Source organism: Loa loa (genome assembly GCF_000183805.2).
Source record: "Loa loa unplaced genomic scaffold supercont3.175, whole genome shotgun sequence".
In the NCBI taxonomy this organism is placed as follows: Eukaryota; Metazoa; Nematoda; class Chromadorea; order Rhabditida; family Onchocercidae; genus Loa; species Loa loa.
Window position 1 is genome coordinate 54334 of NW_018108355.1, and position 20228 is coordinate 74561.

At 33.8% G+C, this 20228-nt stretch overlaps 3 protein-coding genes across 3 annotated transcripts; 1 reads left to right on the plus strand and 2 right to left on the minus strand.

The window, feature by feature from the left end:
- Positions 1-3219: 3219 nt before the first annotated feature.
- LOAG_01818 (hypothetical protein) lies at positions 3220-4311 on the plus strand (the record flags this gene model as incomplete). The annotated part of the gene is made up of 3 exons (XM_003137356.1): positions 3220-3502; positions 3803-3945; positions 4054-4311. 3 exons carry the CDS (start codon positions 3220-3222, stop codon positions 4309-4311), a joined length of 684 nt encoding a protein of 227 aa, XP_003137404.1.
- Positions 4312-8339: 4028 nt separating this feature from the next.
- LOAG_01819 (hypothetical protein) lies at positions 8340-11616 on the minus strand (the record flags this gene model as incomplete). The annotated part of the gene is made up of 8 exons (XM_003137357.2): positions 8340-8714; positions 9204-9298; positions 9635-9716; positions 9856-9957; positions 10380-10441; positions 10715-10799; positions 11201-11301; positions 11556-11616. 8 exons carry the CDS (start codon positions 11614-11616, stop codon positions 8340-8342), a joined length of 963 nt encoding a protein of 320 aa, XP_003137405.2.
- A 3131-nt stretch (positions 11617-14747) lies between these two features.
- LOAG_01820 (hypothetical protein) lies at positions 14748-19149 on the minus strand. Its single transcript, XM_020445854.1, has 10 exons — positions 19049-19149; positions 18713-18769; positions 17942-18093; positions 17765-17856; positions 17365-17484; positions 16928-17106; positions 16554-16687; positions 15779-16160; positions 15245-15364; positions 14748-15079 (listed from the first exon to the last, which is right to left on the minus strand). The coding sequence occupies exons 3-10, from the start codon at positions 18056-18058 to the stop codon at positions 14904-14906; spliced, it is 1320 nt and encodes a 439-aa protein (XP_020303734.1). The 5' UTR covers positions 18059-18093; positions 18713-18769; positions 19049-19149; the 3' UTR covers positions 14748-14903.
- Between the last annotated feature and the right edge of the window lie 1079 nt (positions 19150-20228).

The following is a 20228-nucleotide window of genomic DNA, read 5'->3' on the forward strand; positions in this document are numbered from 1 at the left end:
TGATGTAATTGGAGATTTTTTTGTTATTTATCTACTTCTGTAATGAAGTTTGCTCCTTCATCTTTTTTTTTCTCAAAAGAAATCGATTACGGATATGTACGAAACACAAAACAAACAATAAACCAAAATGAAAGGAACAACAATAATGATAGTGAATAACAATTATTAACAATAGTGGTGATATCATAATAATATTTAATAATAAGAGTAATGATAATAATAATAATGATAACTGAACACAGTTTTCGGCGCTGGTAATTCTCACTAGTAATTTCTCTCAATCCCCAATTATTTCCGGAAGTATTTCTGCGTTTCGCCAGGAATTTCATTTTGCCAGCAGCACTGGCGAACTATATGTTCTGGCTCAAAACCTGAAATTAAAATCGTATTAGTACGGCAATGTAACCAATTGGCGGATTAAATTGAAAGTGAAAAAAAAATACCAAGATAAGTGAGAAACTTGACGAGAAATTGAATATTTGTTTAATTAAAAATCTTACGATATGATCAATTAGCCAAGTAATCAACAATAAACTGAGGTACCATTGTTACATTGCTGTTATTTTTTTAGAAATCAATCAATGAATAGCATTCTCAGAAAAAGTTGCGTCGTCCCTTTTATAATATAGGAAGTTAGGAAGTTTTGTAGCCATGCTATCGTAGATGTGGAAAGCAAATATTGAAATACAATGAGAGAAGTATGTTTCATTTTCCTGCAGATTCTTTTCTTGCACCGAGCTTTCTTGGTCTGCGAAAGTCTACAAAGATAACTTTCTCTTCCTAATTAGAAATATGTTACAAAAAAAAAAAGAAAAAAATATAGTTAGAATTTCAGCATCATGAAACGGAAAATTTTCGTAAAGCCTAAGGACGGTGAATAACAACGAGTTGTCATAAAATAAAGTCAGTTTTGGGGAAATGTCTAATTTATGAAAAAGAGTCACTTGTGACATATATGGTTATGACTGTTGTATCAGATGTTCCAAAAGAAGCAAACAAAATTATGAAAGTTTCCAGGAATTTATTATTTATTACCAGTACTGATTGGTCACACTTATGCTTCTTTCATCCAGGAGTCATTTTTTTAGACTGCAGCGCAATCATCGTTATCATCACCTCTTCCCTCCAGTTTGTCATCGGCTTTTTTCTCTGGTTTGTCATCAAATTAACTCAGTTAAGAAAAAGCCTTTCCAAGCAATGAAAGAAAGTTTTCTGGTGGAAAAAAATTGTAAAAGTCTTATGGATCCAGCCTTTTTATACGGTCATTTCTTCAATGTGCCATCTTCGGTGATCGTGCAAAAATAATCTAAATAGTGGTACCAGGTAGTATTACTACCGAAAATGATGACTAGGCGTATTGAACAGTTAATTATCTGTGGCAATAATGTAAATAGTTTAGATTACTTGAACCGATCATTTACAACTATTATTTTGTCCATTCATCGTTTCATAGATCACAACTGAATCGTCATCCATGTGGACCACTTTTCTAGATTCACCAAAATGGATAAAATAATAAAAAAATAATGATATGAACGCCAATATTGCTGAAGAAATAGGATATAATGATTACAAATAAACGTCGAAGTCATCGTATCTTCACTTAAAGATTAGAAACTCCTTCGCTTACTTATTATTGTATATCAATTAATACGTGAAATAGTTCGTTTTGACGAATATTTCACGAACTATTTTCGTGACGAGCTATTTTTTGGGTTTGCATTTGCTCAACTTTTAATTTTTTTCCATTACTTCGTCTCCATTCGATGTCACATGCGCGTTTTCCATTGTGCCTACCCACGCTCTTCCTCTTTACCTCCTTTTGCTAGTCTAGAAAGATTTTCTATAACTACGCCACCTGTGGTCTCCGCAACATGGGTACATCATCGTCCCGAAGATCGATTCCATGTTCTTCTGAGCTTTCTCAGATGCAATTCGAGGTTTCACAACGTTCATCTATTATCAACGAATTTTTAGTTTCATCAGATAACCAAACTGGTAAAAATGACTTGTGTATAAGCTATTAATTACAAAAAAAAAAAAAAAACCATGCAAGACAATGTGAATATAAAAAGAAGTTGTACAATAAACAAGTAAGTTGCAATATGTCACAGGAAACAAAAAGAAACTCTTTCAAGTTCCAATTTTACAGTCCGGATAGCATCAAGTGAGAAGAAATGGGTCCAGAAAGGAAAGAAGGAAGCACTCACGCACGTGGACATACGAGATTACACAAATTCACGAGGATGATGATTGCCGATTACCTCTTTTTTTGCAAGAATCATTCAAACATGAACATGAATGGATCATACGCATGCGTATCCAATTTTCCACACGTATGATGACGCCAAAGTAGCGTAGGTGCACCTCTTCGTGCCTCAATATATATCACAGTAAGCAGCTTTACACAATGCTAGGAACTGTACTCTGGAAAGAAAAATCGATAAATCGATATTGCATTCTGGGCCTGGAATCAAATTTGAATATACGCTTGCGCACGATGATTGCTTATTAAAGACGACTGCGTTTAAAAATGCTCAGATTCTGTATTTGGATCGGTTACAAAGTGGTTGGGTACGTGATTTGCTCTGTGTTTCGGGAACATTTTGAGGGATAAGGTGGCGTAAATATATGGGGAGACATATGTGGATCTATTCGAATAATGTCTGCATATACGTGTGTATATGTCTGACATTTATCTCCTCTGTTTCATTCCTTTTTTCTGTTCATTTATCCAATTAGAAAGTTGGATGAAATTTTTCAAATACTGAAGTGGGAAGTTACTCAGATTATCAAGCAGCAGCATATTTCCAGCAGTATTTTCTACTCAGGCATATTTTCGCTTCAAATTATTTTGTATTCCAGTTAGATTATAATCGGGAGTTATCCAAAGGATTAAAATTGAAATTCGGAAGATGGTAAGAAGGCGCAAAAATGGTGCATACCGACAGGTATATTCATGTCAAGTCACCTATTCAATTTAATGTGAATAAGGGACTTACTGCGTGCCATTTTTCGGTAACTTTCTGTTAACTTACTCGAAGGTCACTGTAACGATGATCAAGTATCCATTTTGTACTCACAATTAGTAAGAAAGCGTGCACTGCATGAGTGAAATAGAACTGGTTGTGTATCGCGTGAATATTCAGAAAGAACGGGATAGTCGGACAAATGTTGCAAAGGATACTGTAAAGCAATATGGTAAATTGATTATTTCAGATGGGTGAACGTTTTCCACGCGGGACGCTATTAAGGACACACATGAACTTTGAAGAATTGACGAATGATGTCTGTCAAAACAAGCGCCAATCAAAACAAGCTCCGATTCGTCCTGACCACTTGTATCCTCAAAATGCTGCCGGTTCGAAGAAGCGAGTTATTGTGAACTTATCGGCACCACCAGATCTAAATATGCGTGTCGTCAAAGACAAGGGCTATGCTGACTTGAAGCGCAAAAGACTGAAGTTCCGGATGAGCGAACAGGTAAAATGCTTCATCACTCGTTATACAGTATACCGCATACACATACGGTAAACTGTATGCTCCTTCGCACGATATGCTTGTACACATAATACTGTGAGATTAGGTATTTATTAAGGAATTTATTCACCCAAAGAAGGCTCTCGTTAGAATTTTTATGGACGTTTTCACAATAATGTCTTGAGCTTCTTTAACTTTTCTCCTAGCTCAGGTGCTATTAAAATAAGCAGTTATAGCATGTTCCAAAATAAAAAGTATAATTCCTTCATGTGCCTTCTTTCTCGAAATCTTTATTATTCATCATATAAGTAACTTTTTACAGATACAACAGTTGCGCCCGGGAATATCAGAACGATTGACAAATTGGTTCCCAACACTGCATTCCGTCGTCACTTCTATGCTTATGATGAGCAAGATATTTACGCCAATGAACCGGAACTCTCTTGCGCAGTTTGCCGCGCAAAGGTACTTTAGAAATAATGAATTTCATGGGAATAATTTTATTAGAAAAATAGTCAAATAATCTCATCTGTTTGGTCCCATCTTCCATAACAATTTGCTTCATCATTCCAGGTATTGAAAAAATTCCTGGAACTCCATGCGTGGATGCATCTTTCGTGGGTGGTTCAGGTAGGCGATCGGCATCCTTTCCAGTGTACACGCTGTGAATTTGCTGCCTTCCGCATTCCAGATGTCTTATGCCATACCAAAGAGATACACGGTAATGTGGACGCAAATCTGTTCATCCCAACTGTACCACACGAAATTTTGCAATTTTTTTTAAAAAAAGTTCTGGAATGCTTTCCACCTATGAATTATTCTAATGTATAAGTATTAATGATCACAATTAGGGCAGTTCTTCTGTGAATTCGAATCTGTAAAAGAATTATATATTATCCAATAGTTGTGTCATTCAGATTTTGCACAATAATGAGAATGAATAAGGCGTGATGTAATAATCTGATATACTTCTAAGTATATTTCACAGAATTCTGTTGTATAACACAAACATCATATCATTGTCAATATCTGATCTTTGTTTTGAAAGGTGAATGGAAAAAAGAGAGAAGAAATGAAAAAACATTGAACAGTAACAAAATTACCTTGCAAAAAAAAAGAAAAAAAAATGCTAATCACAATATATTAGCACAATATATATATGCTAATCACAATATATTTGATATAAGTCTTCTTTATGTTAGATATGAGAAGACGTGTTTTGTTCATAATGGATGGGAAAGTATACAATGGACACATTTCACGCTATACCGGAGGTCATGATTGCTTAGAGAGCAGTACGATCTAATTCGAAATATTTGCTCCATATTTATTCTGCGCATTGGTGTTATCTGTCAGCGTCCTGTTACGATCACCACAACATTATGTGCAAAATATCATGACTTTATTCGTATGCTGTATACCATAATACCTACCACACCACCGTAAAATAAAGATTTATTCAAATATCATCACTCTGCTTCTGTTCTTTTTTCTTGATTTCATTTCATTCCACATAAAACTTCAAACGTACAATTCCCGAAAATCTCCAATGATCAAGTTTTTTTTCTGAGAAAGATTGGAGTTAAAAAGTTGTCAAGAAACGGATAGGAAAGGTATTCTGGTGTCACTGTTTACAGTTGTTTGAAGTTTCTTATATCCATTTTTAAATTGAAATCTGAAAAGATCTGGATGTTAACTTAATTTTTTAGTGAACAGGAACCAATTATCTTTTTTTACATGGCATCTGTCTAAAGAACCAGTTAAGCTAAATTTTAGCATTTTGGAAATTTGAACCTGCTGTATAGAAAAGATTTGAAAATGCTGCTTCGCTAACACAGATATCCTCTACAGATGACCTGGGCATCTGACGGCTCTTCAGCAAGTTTTTTCTGCCCGCGGAGATGCGGGAGAAGCCTGCCGCTCTTCTCGCCCCTCTTCTTTTGCATTAAATTAAAACCCTCCAATGTTGAAGTCTGTTAATCTTCCATCACAACTTCATCATTTTAACATCAAATAATGACGTAATTAGATCTGCCACATTTTCATTATAACATTTCATTTACTCTTTATGAAAGGATAGAATATATGCGTATACGGATACAACATTGGTTAGAATTAAGTATATTAATCCATCTCTCGAAAACCATTCCAATTTCTCAGGTGATTCCCTGGAAAAATTAATTGCCTCTCTTCCTCTACAGGAAATACATATCGGTCTTCTAATTTAGTTACACTTTTTCCTTCAAATTATACATTTTCGGCGCACTCGTTAGTACAGTAATTTTTGTAAATGACCAAATTCACACGCTTATTTACATTTTAGCATCACTAAATCAAAATTAACGATGATTAATATTTTTGATCGATGCATTTTTGCTTCCCCAATAACTATGATGTTGTGATAATTGCATACACTGATTACTTTCGATAGATGTCCATTTTCAGCGTCACCTCATGGTAAGGACGGCATTCAGTTCGCATTGGGAAGCCACCACGAATTGGTAAAAGTTATTTAGCAATAAATGGTTTAAATTTGGAGAAAATTTCCCAGAATGTATTTTGCATTGTTTAGATAACTCTCTGAAGATTTTATCTCATTGGAGGTTTTGTCAGGGAAAAAATTTAATAATTTAATCTCAAATGAACTAAGTTCGGGTGACAATTGATAACCCACTCCAAAAAGCCAATATCCAAAAGATATGGTGAGCTATGTGTTTGAACAGCCCTGACGATTATTTGATAAGAATAGCGCATAACGCCTTGCAAATGTAGCAAATGTAAACTTAGAACTTGAAGCCAGAAAAAAAACAAACGCTGATTTATAACACAAAGTATTTCAACTAACAACGAAAAATAAAGAGATCAACATGAAATATGCCACCTGTATGGAATAAAATGAGGGATCAAACAATTTAATTGAACTCGTAAGTCTGTGAAAGGAATCAAATACCGTATTTTCTTTTTTTTTTGTTTTTGAAGAGAGAAGACAGAGAATGGATTGAAGAAAGAGACGGGAGAATACAGAGAACATAGGGGAACAACAGTAGATGTGAGACTGCCTTTTACTTTTTTACTTGAAGGACTTCGTTTGCAGGTGAGAAGTGATAAGTGTTTAAGGTATAGCATTTTTTGGAACTTAGCTTTAAATCTCAAATTTGAGAAAACATTCAACTACCAGCAAAATATGACTGCTATTGTAGGCAACAAACAACAACTGTATTATAGGAGAAAGCAAAATATTGTCAGGTATGTTCCAAACAGGAGACAAGCTAAAACCAACAAATCATTAAAACTCTTCTCGTGAAATATGCACATCTATTTTTCAGCTTCATTTTCTAACATTGTATCCATAGCCACCTTCGCTCAAATATCGCTGAAAAATAAAAGATTTTTCCAATATGTCAATATTTTGAAACAGAAGTGAAAGAATTTTAAATTTTACCGACAAATGTCAAAAAAAAAGAACAAATTATAAATTCAATTTTTATTTGTTCACCTATTTTTAAGCCCAATTTATTTCCACCAACATAAAAGTTATTATTTGATGTCTAATGAGAAATTACATAACAACTAATTTCTAATTTAAAACGTTTTCATTTGCATAAAGTTAGAAGAAACCAATGGACAATCAGTCGAGACACTTAATGCTTACCACTTCAATACAACTTTATGGGAAAATATCTAACGGAAAATTGCATAATAACTCATTTCTAATTTAAAATATTTTTATTCGCATAAAGTCAAAGAAACTGATGAACACACTTAATCAGTAGAAACTTAATGCTTATCTTTAATTCAATACAATTTTAAGAGAAAATATATGAATACTTCATTCTAACGTGAAAAGTTGGTGTGAACAGATTTGTTTTAAAAAAAAGCCACTGTATTAAAAGTTATCAGTAGAACCCTTTGTAAAGTTTTTCTATATCATCCACCGATTTCATTTCAGTGATCCAAATATTACAAAGTTCACCTCAACACGATGATAACAGCTTTCGTTACAACTTTCTGAGCAAATTAAACTGCCTTATAATCAGAATGTTAATTTTGTTGGATGCAGATTCTCACCATTTCATTACGAAATTCCAAAAGAGAAAAATTTTTAAAAACAATATATCTAAAAATGAGCAGAACACACAAAAGGATTAGATAAGGCTATGTAATTAGAAAAAAATTGATTTATTCTAATTGATTAAAGTGGAATATGCTAACTTGATAAGCTTCTGGTGAGAAGCCATCTTCATAGATGGACTAATGGCAATGTGGCTTCATAAGTCTGTAATAGAAGTAATGAACCAACAATCACTATTATTTTTTCAGAACTTATTTTGAACGACCTACGAAGTTTTAGCAGTTCATGAAAGCGACTTCCTTAAACTTTCTTAAAGTTTAGTTAGACATCATATCATCATTAAGAAGAACTGTGGCTGCTCAGTAACACCAAAACAGAACGAATATATATCCCGAAGTTGTCAAGAGAGTGTAGAAAGTAGTATAATGCAAAGTTTAGTAGTACGAACCATAGCCTAGACATAGTATTACGAGTATCCCTTTCAAGTAGTTAGTGCGCAACCGGTATCAACGGAACCACTACTGAGGGAAGCCCAGTACTTAAAAACAAGATAGTGCTGATTGCACTGGTAATTCATACAACCTGCACTTACGACTGGATTTCAATAGACTATAAGGAATTTGAATAAACCATCACATGTATCAATTATATCCTGCTGGTACATTTTTTCTCCATACTGAACACATTAAACCGGTTTTCTACACCTTATTTTCTCTTCACTTCAGAGCTTCTAACTTATCAAAAGATACTCTTTTCAATTTAATGCAAATAAAGTTGAACACATCACTTAAATAAATGAACTGAAGTTGCTTACCATCCCATTGACCATTTGAAGTGAATACGGAGAACGCATTTGTGGAAACTGAGTTGAGGGTACACCCCACGAAGGCATGTGAAATCTGTTTTGGTTCAAAAACTGATTGTTCTGCATAAAGATTTGCTGTGCAGGTGGATGCGTGAATAACATTGGTGCAAATCTTGGAGGTGGACAACGCACAAACCCATTAGGTAAAACTTGCAAGTTGGTTTTTATTTTGGAATGAAAATGTTTGATAGGTACAATACGCGAGAAATCATGCGCGATTTGCTGTGCAGAGGTTCCTGCCGACGGTGGCTGCTTGTCTTCTAGTGTATCATTATTCACGAACAATCTAATTAATTCCTGGAAATATGACCAATCCAGTCATTTGGAATGAACCCAATTATTTCGAAACTTATTTTCGGTCCTAATTTCGGTAAATTGATGGTAAATTGATTTCATTTGAAGCAATAAACGCCTTTAAAGTTAAAGAAATGCTTATTAAGGAAGGTTATACTAATAATTAGCCGTTACAAAAATCTAACATAGAACAGGTAAAGTGAAAAATCATGTAGGATGCGACGAGAGTTTATAAACGCTTCGGTAAAAAATAGTGAAAAATTTCTTAAAATCTTAAGCGTCAACAATCAAACTAACAACTGTATTAGAATTAACGGCTAATATAGTAGACTGATTCTGAATTGTGTTTAGTCAATGGCAGCATCATTACCAGGGAACATACTGTACTAAATATTCAAAAAATTTTTCAAACAAAAAACAAACAGCAACGTAATATAAACCAGGACTTGGAAGAACTGTCAAAGTCAAATTATATGATAAGTAAATACATACCGTTTGATCAACTGTGACAATGTTATGCGCCACCGCTTTCACCGCAAGACTTTTGTCGTTTGTGACGAATATTACCGGTACTCCCACATTCCTGTCTAAAAGAAGGCCTTGCATCAATAATTTCTTTATAAAAAAAAAAGCAATAATAAGCAGAGTTGTCATTCGTTATGTACGAAACTATAATAATAACTAATGCATGACGAGCAGTCGAAATGTGATCACCGTTATGGGTTGATTTAGTGATAAAAAATGAATGAAAGTGATGAAACAATGTGGGTAATTTCCGAGAACAAAAATGACAACGATTTCAAATTAAATAAACTAATTAAAATGAATTTCAATGAGGGAGTGAATTTATGTTGTATTTACAAATAATCAGAAAGGTAAACAAAGAAACAACCAAACGAGAAAGAAAAATAAAAGTAACCAACATCTATTAGTGGTAAGGAGTGCGCATTTCAGGATGACATCATCATTGTTCTGGCATCCGAATTCTCTGACACCGAATGAAGCCTGAAAAAAGTGTTTGAGAATGGAAAACCCGAATGAAGTGCTGCCATCCATTCAAAGCAGAAATGATTGAAATCACAATAAGAATGAGACCGTGGTTACACAAATTGATAATTGAAGCTTATTTTTAATTGAAAAATACCTCAAACATATTTTCGATATGCAGATAATAACATCCACCTTTTGAATACTCATTCAAAATCTCAAGTGTTCTAATCACTTTCGTTCGCAATTTCTCGTATTCCTGTGAAATTATTGAGAAAGTAAGGTATTAAACTACATTGCGTTCACCTAAAAAATTGATTTTAAAATGTGAAATTGAACAAAGAATTCAATGATTTCATTCACGCCCACTGTCTTCCATAAAATGCAAACTGGATATGCCATTATAGTGTAAGAAATGAAACAGCCGAGCACAGTAGAATATAGCAAAGTATAAATCTTAGAAGTTTTTGGGGAACTAAAAAGTTGATAACCAGTGTTGGCTGATTAACGATAGTCCTATTCCTACAGTGCGAATAATGATACACTACAGAAAGCTATTAATCTGCTCAGCGCTGTAGATCATTTTTTCTCGCCCAGAAGAATGATGGCAGACAGTAGATATGTCGTCTTGGACAGTTAAACTTCATATTTAACTTCAATTTGGTAACATCATAAACTTACAGTTCTCCTCAGTCCATCCAGCTCTTTCAAAACAGTATATGGAATGAGCACATGATACAGTCCTACAATAAAACTGTAAAGTAGGAAGTACTTGTTATTTCATTGTATATTTGCAAAGTCATAAATGTTCAAAAAAGAAAATTTTTGAGTAAAACAGACAAATAAATTCGTATAGTCTCACAATGCATTTAGGACAACTGCAGTGGACTAGAGATAAGGATTTGATGCACGACTTAATTTTCCTACAGTTAAAATTGCCGTAACAGAAGCTTAAATAAAGAAATAAAGTGTACTGCTGATGCAAAGAGGTAGTAAAATTGTATCGCGAAGCAGACCACTCGTATCAAACACGATCATCGTCATACCAGCACTTTTTTTAATTCCACTAACTTCCATATGATTTCCTGCATAAGCAGGATTCTAAAAATATGATAACATGATCCAAAAAAATCTCTATAACATATGCTTTTATCAAAGGTACGAACACAGCTGTCTTACAATGGATATTTAATTATCTGAAAAATTTTTTATCTGAAAGTAGAGATGCATGATACCTCGATTTCATGAGATTTTCGATAATACAGGCACGATTATTGCAGACTTGCTACTAATATTTTATGCCGAATACTTGAATAATCTAATATTTGGAAAAGCGCGAACTGTAACGCTTGGCAAATAGTGTGGAATATTTTCGTGTACTAAACCTAATTCGACAATTCAGTGCCTTATGACATGATCCAGCAGCAATTACAACAGCAAATAGGTCACTTAATAAGCCGACATAAAAAAGTAAAACTTGAGTAAATGGAATTTTCATGGACCTCAAAGTACAGATCTGGACGCCAAAAATTCTGGAGCCTGAAAGTTTGTACCTCTCTAATAACCAAATCCACGTCTATCCATTCGTCGTCAATTATGCTTTCTGCAAATGGAAATATGCATGGTGCTATATGAAATCAAGTTACCGACTGAGCTGTATCAGTTTAACAAACAGTGGTAGGTATTAAAAAGGAATCAAAGTCAGAATAAGAAGATGTGAAAAGATAATGACGAGATCATCAAAGCAGTAAATTAGCTTTTTATCTTATATAGAATGTCATTATGAAAAGCGTTTACAAGATTAAGTAAGCGGTACTGTAAGTAATTTAAATGCAAAACGAAAAAAGAAAAACAAACCTTCCTGCCCACAATTCTTGATTTGTATGAACTGCTTATTCGGTCCTTTAGCAGTATGCATGCTGAAAATAGTCATATGTTTGAGTTATCTTTCAATACCAGTTAAACTTATTATGGGATGAGAAATTTAAAAGGTTTAATTAGAGCTTGAAGTTTTGTGATTGTTATACTTTCTGGAGATAACCGATAAAGGTGAGTACTATTGTCACGGTTTACCTATATCTAAGGATTTCGTTTAATTTACCTGTTGATTAAGCTATTGATAGCTTAGATCCACTGATCTAACAGTTGAAATGAAGTAGAGTTTTTCCACTCAGAAGTCAAATGAAGTTTCCCAGAAAATATCACTTTCGCGTTATCGTTGTTATTTCAGAATGGTAATAAGTGATTAATGATTTTATGAAAATCTCAAATAACTTTTAGAAGCAAATTTCCCAAAAGTTGCATCTAAGGGATTTTGGTGCACATGTTGCAAGCACTGGATCTCAACCAGCACTTCTACTTTGCATCCTTTTTCAAATAAGTACTTTCTCAAAAATTAAATCACCAGGAAATATGTCAAGTTGAATCCAGAAAAAAGTTACGGCAAACCGAACAGTTGCAGCTCATACTATCCTTCCAATCAATATATGTTAGGATAGGAAAATCAGCAGTCCGAATTACTGAATTTGAATGGCATAATATTCCACTTGCAAACTAATTAGAGTCATGTAATTGATTTAGTGACATCACCTGATAATAATAAACCGCTAATTTAAAAACTGCTCAATAATTCTTTGTTTCGTAGTAGAAATCAACAAATACCAATGGGCCACATTGTTTTTACGTGAAAAACAAACACTTAATTTTAAAAGGAAACGAAAATGAAGGTTTTACATGCACTCACTGGATTAGGGCAAAATTCAGCTTCGACAGTAACCCACATATCAGAGGATTGCAGGAGAACAGGATAGATCGCTAGACATAATGAACAAACAAAACAAACATAAGATGGCATAAAAGTCACGTTTCCAGAATGTTAATAATAGCTTAACCAACAGGGTAGATTAAACGGTTCAATTAACCTATTTGAAATAACCGGTAGTTAATCCGTAATTAGGATATATGGCCTACTGAATAAACGAACAACTGGACAATCCTCTTCCAGCAAAAGAAACCATTTCTCCCACATTTCCACCTCCAACGTATATAAACGACACTAGCTTAGTCATTACTTCCATATTCAGCTGACGAAGTAAAACCAACCCCTGGCATTCACACACGAAAGGAGGATTCCACGCTATTGGAACATTATTCGCTCTCCAGTTTACCGATGATGAGACCTTCCGGTTATCAATCCTGAAATGAACAGATTATTAAAATCTCACACTGCACTAACAACAATCTGAAACAAACTGCATTATTATCAATATGTAAATATGTAAAACATGAATAAATAAATGCATTTCTGTGCATGAATTTTAGTCTTATTATTCGACGGTCTCAAGTTGTATGGATGATGATAACAAAAGATTTCGATGATTACGAAACAAATCTATAGGCACGAAAATTTTCATAGTTCATGACAAACGCATATCCATGAAATGGATCACAGCCATGAAAAATAGCTGGAAATATAACCTGTTTAAATAGGTCAATGTTAATGGCATCATATATCAATGACTTTAAAAATAATTGTGAAAATTTCAAATGGAAAATTACGGCATATTGAAATTTAAGCTCATTGTTTATGCTTCGTGAAAGAAATGTATACACAAACACCAATAACGCTGAATCCAGGTTTATATGCACCTCTAAAACTAGCATTTTGTTAAATTACTACAATAATACGTATTCAATGAAAAAAAAAAAAAACAAGCTCTAATAACTGTTAACACGAACGGATAATTCCAATAAGTATTAGCTGAATGTTACAAAATGTCAATTAATTTCCACGTAGTAACACCACGTAATATTACTTAATGTTATTTAAACGTTAACATTACGTAATGTTAATCAGATTGTTTTGTTTATATACATCGTGAAAGTAACACATTTCAATTTGTTTTTCTTACGTCATAATTCTGTTTTTACATTAAGTGAATTTTAGCTTTCAGCGTTTTGCAACGTTTTGCAGTGTTTCGTATTTCATGAACTGATAGTAGTTTACTTTGATGTTGAAACGCTTTGATATAAATAAGCTTCACGTGGATCAATTTCATTTCTCTTACATATTTAATCCTGTTTTACTCAAATTTACTTCTCATCTACTCTATTTTGCATAAGCGATAATGATCGGTCATAAAACCGATGATAACATAAGGCAAAACATTAAAATAGATAACCGTAAGACGTAAGCAACGAATACAAAAGTAACCCATGTTTACGAGATTACTTTTCCATTTCGCACCAGCTTTAACAGCAGACAAATTCATTGAAAATTTCATAGTCGAGAATCTCCCGGGAATTCCACGATTTTTGGTAGAATTTGACTTGTAAATTAGCAAGATTACGTGAAATTCATATTTTCACCTTTCAAATACCCTCAATTACCGCCAGAATTGCTGACTATTATCTTTTTGCGTATTTCCTCATTCTCTCATGCCTCTCTTGCTTGCTACACTATTTTTCAACTCTCTGCTATCCTGTTTAACGGTGCATTACAAACATTCCCAGCTATCAATCGTACGTCAGGTCATAATACTTGCACTGAGCAAATGCGAGCTCTATACCATTCTCGGTCTGAAACTACGTGGCGAATCGCTATTTAGGTGCTCGCTCGCAAGCTCTCCCCACCTTCTCTTTCCTTTTTTATGCTATTTTGCTCATAGATAACTATTCACTCTCTTTCCATCCTTATGCTATTTTGTTAATAGATAACTATTCACGTTTGTTTCTGTTTGACAATACATGTGAGAAGTACTCATCACGTTTAAAGCTGTAAAACCAGGGTTTTAATTTCCGGAAAATTCAGAAAAGCTAAGAACAGGCTGTTATTCCAGTAAGGAAAAGATGTCGCAAGCGTCATGCTTGATATTATGTCATAGTGTCACAGTTTAATATTATAAGTACCTTCCGAAAAAAGTCTTGAAGACGATATGTATCTGGACAATCTGATACCAGAACTATGTCCCAGTAAGGTCTTAGAGGCGAAATGAAGATAATTTTGAAGATCATAAAAAGGACTTTTCTTTTGTTTGTGCATCGTATAACAAGAAAAATGGTTTATTTTTCATATTATGCATTAATAAATTATTGTCAGGAATGTAGTTATACCGTTGTAAATTTCACAGGTCCATTCGATAGGAAGTACAATAGGTTGTAATTAATGGAAATACTGCATAATCTAATTGAGATTGTTGGTTTCATTTATTCGTAACCAGCATTTTCCATTTTACTGCCACAGTTATTACAAGATCGCTTGCAGAATATCATCATAAATTTACTTCCCGTATTGCACTCCCCGATGCTTGCCCAATAACTGCAGAATAAATTCTTATCCATACATCGTGATGACTCAGTTTTCCGATTTAATTTCTTTTTATCTGAAATTTTAACTAAATGATTGTCGAGGATCACTTTTCTTCTATCTTGAAAAACATTTAATTTACAAAGGGTAATTGAATTGAACCACGAAATATTATAGCATCATTCACTGATATTTTATTACTTAATATTACTTTTGCATTGCAGATGAATTCAATACTAACTTGCTTTGGAGGGACAGAGCCCGCATGCTTTTCTGCAATAGTGACCCATATATTTTGGCGAATATTGACAATGGCCAAGTTGTTGCCACATTTCACAGTGTGCATTCAGATTTTCGCAAACTGCAATTTGAAAAAGGACAGTAATTTGAAATTTTTAAAGAAATCAATGCTCAAGGAAGTGAAGGAATGCTTCTTGCCAAGTAATTTTGAGAGAAGAGGAAAATGAAGTTGAAAGGAGTAAAGGGTAAGGCTTGCTTTTTGATGACAAATGTTAATGAGGACTTGATGGAGTCACTATGAAAAAGTTAAGTGACAAAGGCTTTTATCATTACAGTTAGTATCATTACAGTTACTTTTGTCATTATAGTTAGTAATTATTTTGTTAGTATTATCATATTTAAACGTTCAAGAGAAGAATTTTAATAAATCTGTCAAATTTCATATGATGTTCAATAAAAAACATGCAATCAAAAGCATATTGAATTGAATTTTTGGAAATTTGAGATCCCATCAATTTATTGCTACTGAAAATACCTGTAACCACCGTCGTTTTTGCTTTTACGGTAGTACTAATAGGTCGGGATTTTTCCGTGATTAATGGTCTTTTAGTCCGAAATGGGTGAAATGGATGTAGTGTTATCGTGTTTTCCGATTGACCACTTGTGCTAGGGGTGAACAGCGTTGTGGTTGCAGTGGTTCTTCCATCGGTTACTGTAGCAGTAGTTGATGTTGTCATTGTTGTTGTTGCCGTTGTTGTTGTTGTTGTTGTTGTTGTTTTTGTTATTGTTGTTGTTGTTGTCGATGTTGATAGTGGCATTGATGATGTATCTGGTTGACTGCAGTTATAAAGCTTGTTTATCTTCTTGACATCGATATCGCTCAGCCCGTGTCGCTGTCCAATTCTCGCACTTCGATTCTAAATTCTTAGCATACATTGCTTGGTGGAAGTACAAGTATGCAATTTGATTAGAAATCCGCTTTTTAAATTATTTTTTAGATTTCAAATCTTTGGGAAAAGATGTTGAAAAAGAATATAAAATTTCGATGGTAACAAAATTGTATATTGATGTAATAATTATTTCAACATTCAAAAGAATCGAGCAATGTCAGCCATTGAACTTTCCTATTTAATTTCACCTATTGCTTAAAAATAAAATAATTCAGAATACCCAGTCGCAGACGACTAACAGATAGTAGAGCCTTTTAAGCTTATTTGAAGCTTCTCGGAGTGTGTACGTGTCAACCCTGATCAACTGTTATTATCTCCCATTATAATAAGTTTCCTAGCACAGAAAAACAAATTACCAACTTTAGGTAAAATAGTTGGATGGCCATTGCTGGAAAATGCAAGTCTATGGTAGTGCATGATCGAATCATAATCGTAAGGCATTCCCAACGAATCAATAACTTTTTCTGGATATTTCTCAAAGTTCCATAGCATCCCTAGAATTCGACGAAGATTAAATTTTATTTTTAAAATATTTTTAAGAGATAAGCTTGGCCAATTAGAAATTGTGGTAAGGGAAGGTGGCTATGAATTTTCCATCCGATTCCTTTTAAATTGAAAAAATTGAGTCCCAAATATGTCTGCATTGATTTTTTCCATAATAACCCAATTAAACTGAATACTGATCAAGAAAGGAGAGAGAGAGAGAGAGTTCCAAGCTTAAGTGTACCGAGTACCAGGTCGAATGTTTTCCTTGATGATATCTATATATTCATCGCGGTCGGTACGTGAATGCTCGTGAAAAAATCCAATCGTATGCATTAACTCATGTGCAATGATTCCCTTTGCAAAACATTTATTAGCTTCTAACGATACAGTCTGATTGCCACCAGCTCGTCCAACATATGACGAACAACTAAATTAATTTAGATCAATTTTCTAATAATCAAGAAGATCAAACTTTGATTAGGATTCAAAAGCATCTGATACTAACACATGCAGGAGGTACTGGAAATCTCCATTAGGTATAATTATTCGAATACTTACTTGAATATTTCCAAAAAATTGCTCATATTGTAAGTAAAATTAATAAATAATTAAGTTAACAAATAGATAAAATATACAAAACTATGTGTTAGTCAATGATATTTAATGAAAAAATAATGAAAACAACCCGGAGGCTGTATTCCTTCTGATAAAGATAAAATCGATATCACGATCAGTTTTTGGTGCAAATTTTATGCAGGTTTTTCCGTGGAATTCATCGAATGCTTGCGCAATGGCTACCCTTTGCCTGCAAATTTATCCTGTTCGTCTAGCTTACTGTTAAGGAAAATTTAATAGATGAAGGGATAAAATGATAAAATGGAATAAAAAGAGAAAGAGAGAGTTTTTTGGTTGTGACCAAAAAGAAATAGTTTTAATACATTCTTTAGAGTCATTGAATGATTTCGAAATATACCATTTTCGATAATATGAAATTGCATTTGCATGGTTTTCTCTGTATTTAAAATTTTAAGTTGCTAATATTTAAAATTTTCTTTTCTCTAAAATAATTTCAGAAACAAACTTACACTGTAGACATTCCTTCTTCCAATGAATATGGTATGCTTCCATTTGGCCATAGCCTATCTTTATACCTTGCAAAATTTAATGCGCTATGATACTGCAAAAACAATGAAGTTTGAAGCTTCAGACAAAATTTCATTATCAAACATAACCAATCATTCATGAATATGAATGAAACATACAGGGAGTTTGAATAGATAATCGTATGGATCCAGTGGTTCATCTCTTAGAATCAATGTTGATATTATTGTTGCCAGATCGATACCCAAGATATCACCCTCAAAGAGCTCAGAATTCATAATGGAACTTAGTCGTTCCTCGCTGACATTCTCCACTGGAATTCTTTTTTTTCAGAAATTCGATTAAATTTTTATACACACACAAACACAGATAAATAAACCGGTTACTAGATGAGTATATTCCTGAATCTTGCTGTCTCACTAATATTTATGGAACTAGTTCATATTAGGTATATAGCAGATGAAACGATTTTGTATTTAATAAGCTACAAGTGAAACAAGTGATGAGTGAATTCTTAATCCAAGGAGACAAATTGATGATATGAAAAAGTGTTCGAGAGAGTTTAAGCTAAATTCGTGAAACATTACCGCTTGTTTGCCAGGCAATGCAATGAAAAAATAAGAAACATTATTAGTCCGGTCCTGTCCACAAGGTATCTTCCCAGCAATGACTTACAGGCACCTTTTTTTTAAGCCCTTGATAAATTTCCGACATGAAAATATACAAATAAATTTCTGAATAAGGACCCAAGAGGTTGCGAAAACTCCAAAGTGCGCTACAATGTATCAGACTAGGGAACTACGAGTAGAAGCGCGAAATTATACGCAGGTTCACTTAATTATAAAATTACCGGTGAATTACTCAAAATCACGGTAGATTTCAAAACCACAAAGACTTCCTAAAGCATTGAAATTTATTCAACAAGAAAGCACCTGGAGTTATCTCGGCGAGAGTGAAGTCTTGTGGTTGTAGGTATTTCTGTCCCAGATCTGAAGTTTTGTTATCTTCAATGCAATAAAATTTCACTTTAAGCCCAAACTAAGATCTATTGAAATGAGCACTACAATAAGAATTCATATAAACATTTCCGAAATTTTAAAACTTTTCTTAGATTTTTCTCATCAATACAATGGTCCTGCTTTATCTTACAGCGATTGATTCATCTTGTCAACTGTTCTGTAAGTCGGCATTACTCAGTTAATATGATAACATAACTTGATTTAATCCTGATTTCTTTTTTTTCATTTTGAATTTATAAATCCCCATACCATCAAATAAGACTTTTTGTCGATCAGCTTTAATGTAATTCCTAATAAAATCACTCGTGAACACCGATAGAGCAGTGCCGCGGTCGGGTAATTGGTAAAACACAAAGATAGAAAGGAATATGCTGAGCATGATAATTGTTAACCAGCAATACCAATGAAATGGTTAGTGGTTTCACCGGCAATAATTTTTTTTTTTTTTTTTTTGAATAATATAATAAGGGATCGGTGATCAAGGTGGTCAAAATTTTGACAACAACAATTTCGAATAATAATAATGAAATAGATGAATTAAAAGAGTGGTAACGGTGAATTGAACGAAGTTTGCCGTGAAATTCGTATTTTGGATGAAGAGAGGGAGGAAGGAAGTGAATGTCGTTTAGGTCTTGTCGATGGACAGTCTATAGCGGACTGAACTGCTGCTCCTCTGGTCATTCCTCTTTTTCACCAAGTAGACAAATAAACACAAACCAGCCCTATTCGATATTATGTCAAAACTGGTCATCAGTGGCCACTATTGCAGGTCCCCCGTACTAATACTAGCTACACGGACCACCTTTACCACTACCACTCCTACTACTACCACCACTACTATTCTATTACTACTTCTACTAATCCTACTGTTATCATTACTAATAACTTCATTTTTCTATTTTCTATGTTACCAGGTTTTTCAGTATCCTCGTTACTTGAACAATGTCTGATTGGTCAAGCAAACATTATCCCTTTAGAAAAACTCCTCCCATTAAATTAATTAATTTTGAATTGGATCACACACGAGAAAATTACACAGTATAGAAAACTTGAAATGCTTTGATAGTATTACAGTGATGATAAAATTATCTTGTTGTGGTATACAACTTTTTCCATACAATACCGGGAAAACCACCGTGTGACTCCCATACTATTGTTGAAAACAACTGTACACGTAGCAGCTTTCGTTTAACGTATTTAACGCAAAAATCAATACTTCGAAACATTTTCGTTGTTTGAAATTATTGTTTGCTATTAAAAGCATGTGCCAAACAAACAACGTTATGTCGGTCAATGTTTACCTTTACATGTAGATGACCAGATTGGATGCATCTTCCGAATGTGTGAAAGCTTGACCCAAATGTTCTTTACAGTGTGCTTCAATAATGTATGTCCTATTTCCTTGAGGTTCCATAGTTCTCAACAGCTG

What these genes read in the sequence shown, in the direction of transcription:
- LOAG_01820 (XM_020445854.1), bottom strand. Translation starts at nt 18,058, where the DNA reads ATGAATTCTGAGCTCTTTGAGGGTGATATCTTGGGTATCGATCTGGCA. An exon ending in GAAGAAGGAATGTCTACAGT is followed by an intron (nt 17,485 to 17,764) that starts GTAAGTTTGTTT and finishes ATAAATTTGCAG; the next exon opens with GCAAAGGGTAGCCATTGCGC. An exon ending in GCTCTGTCCCTCCAAAGCAA is followed by an intron (nt 15,080 to 15,244) that starts GTTAGTATTGAA and finishes TTAAAATTTCAG; the next exon opens with ATAAAAAGAAATTAAATCGG.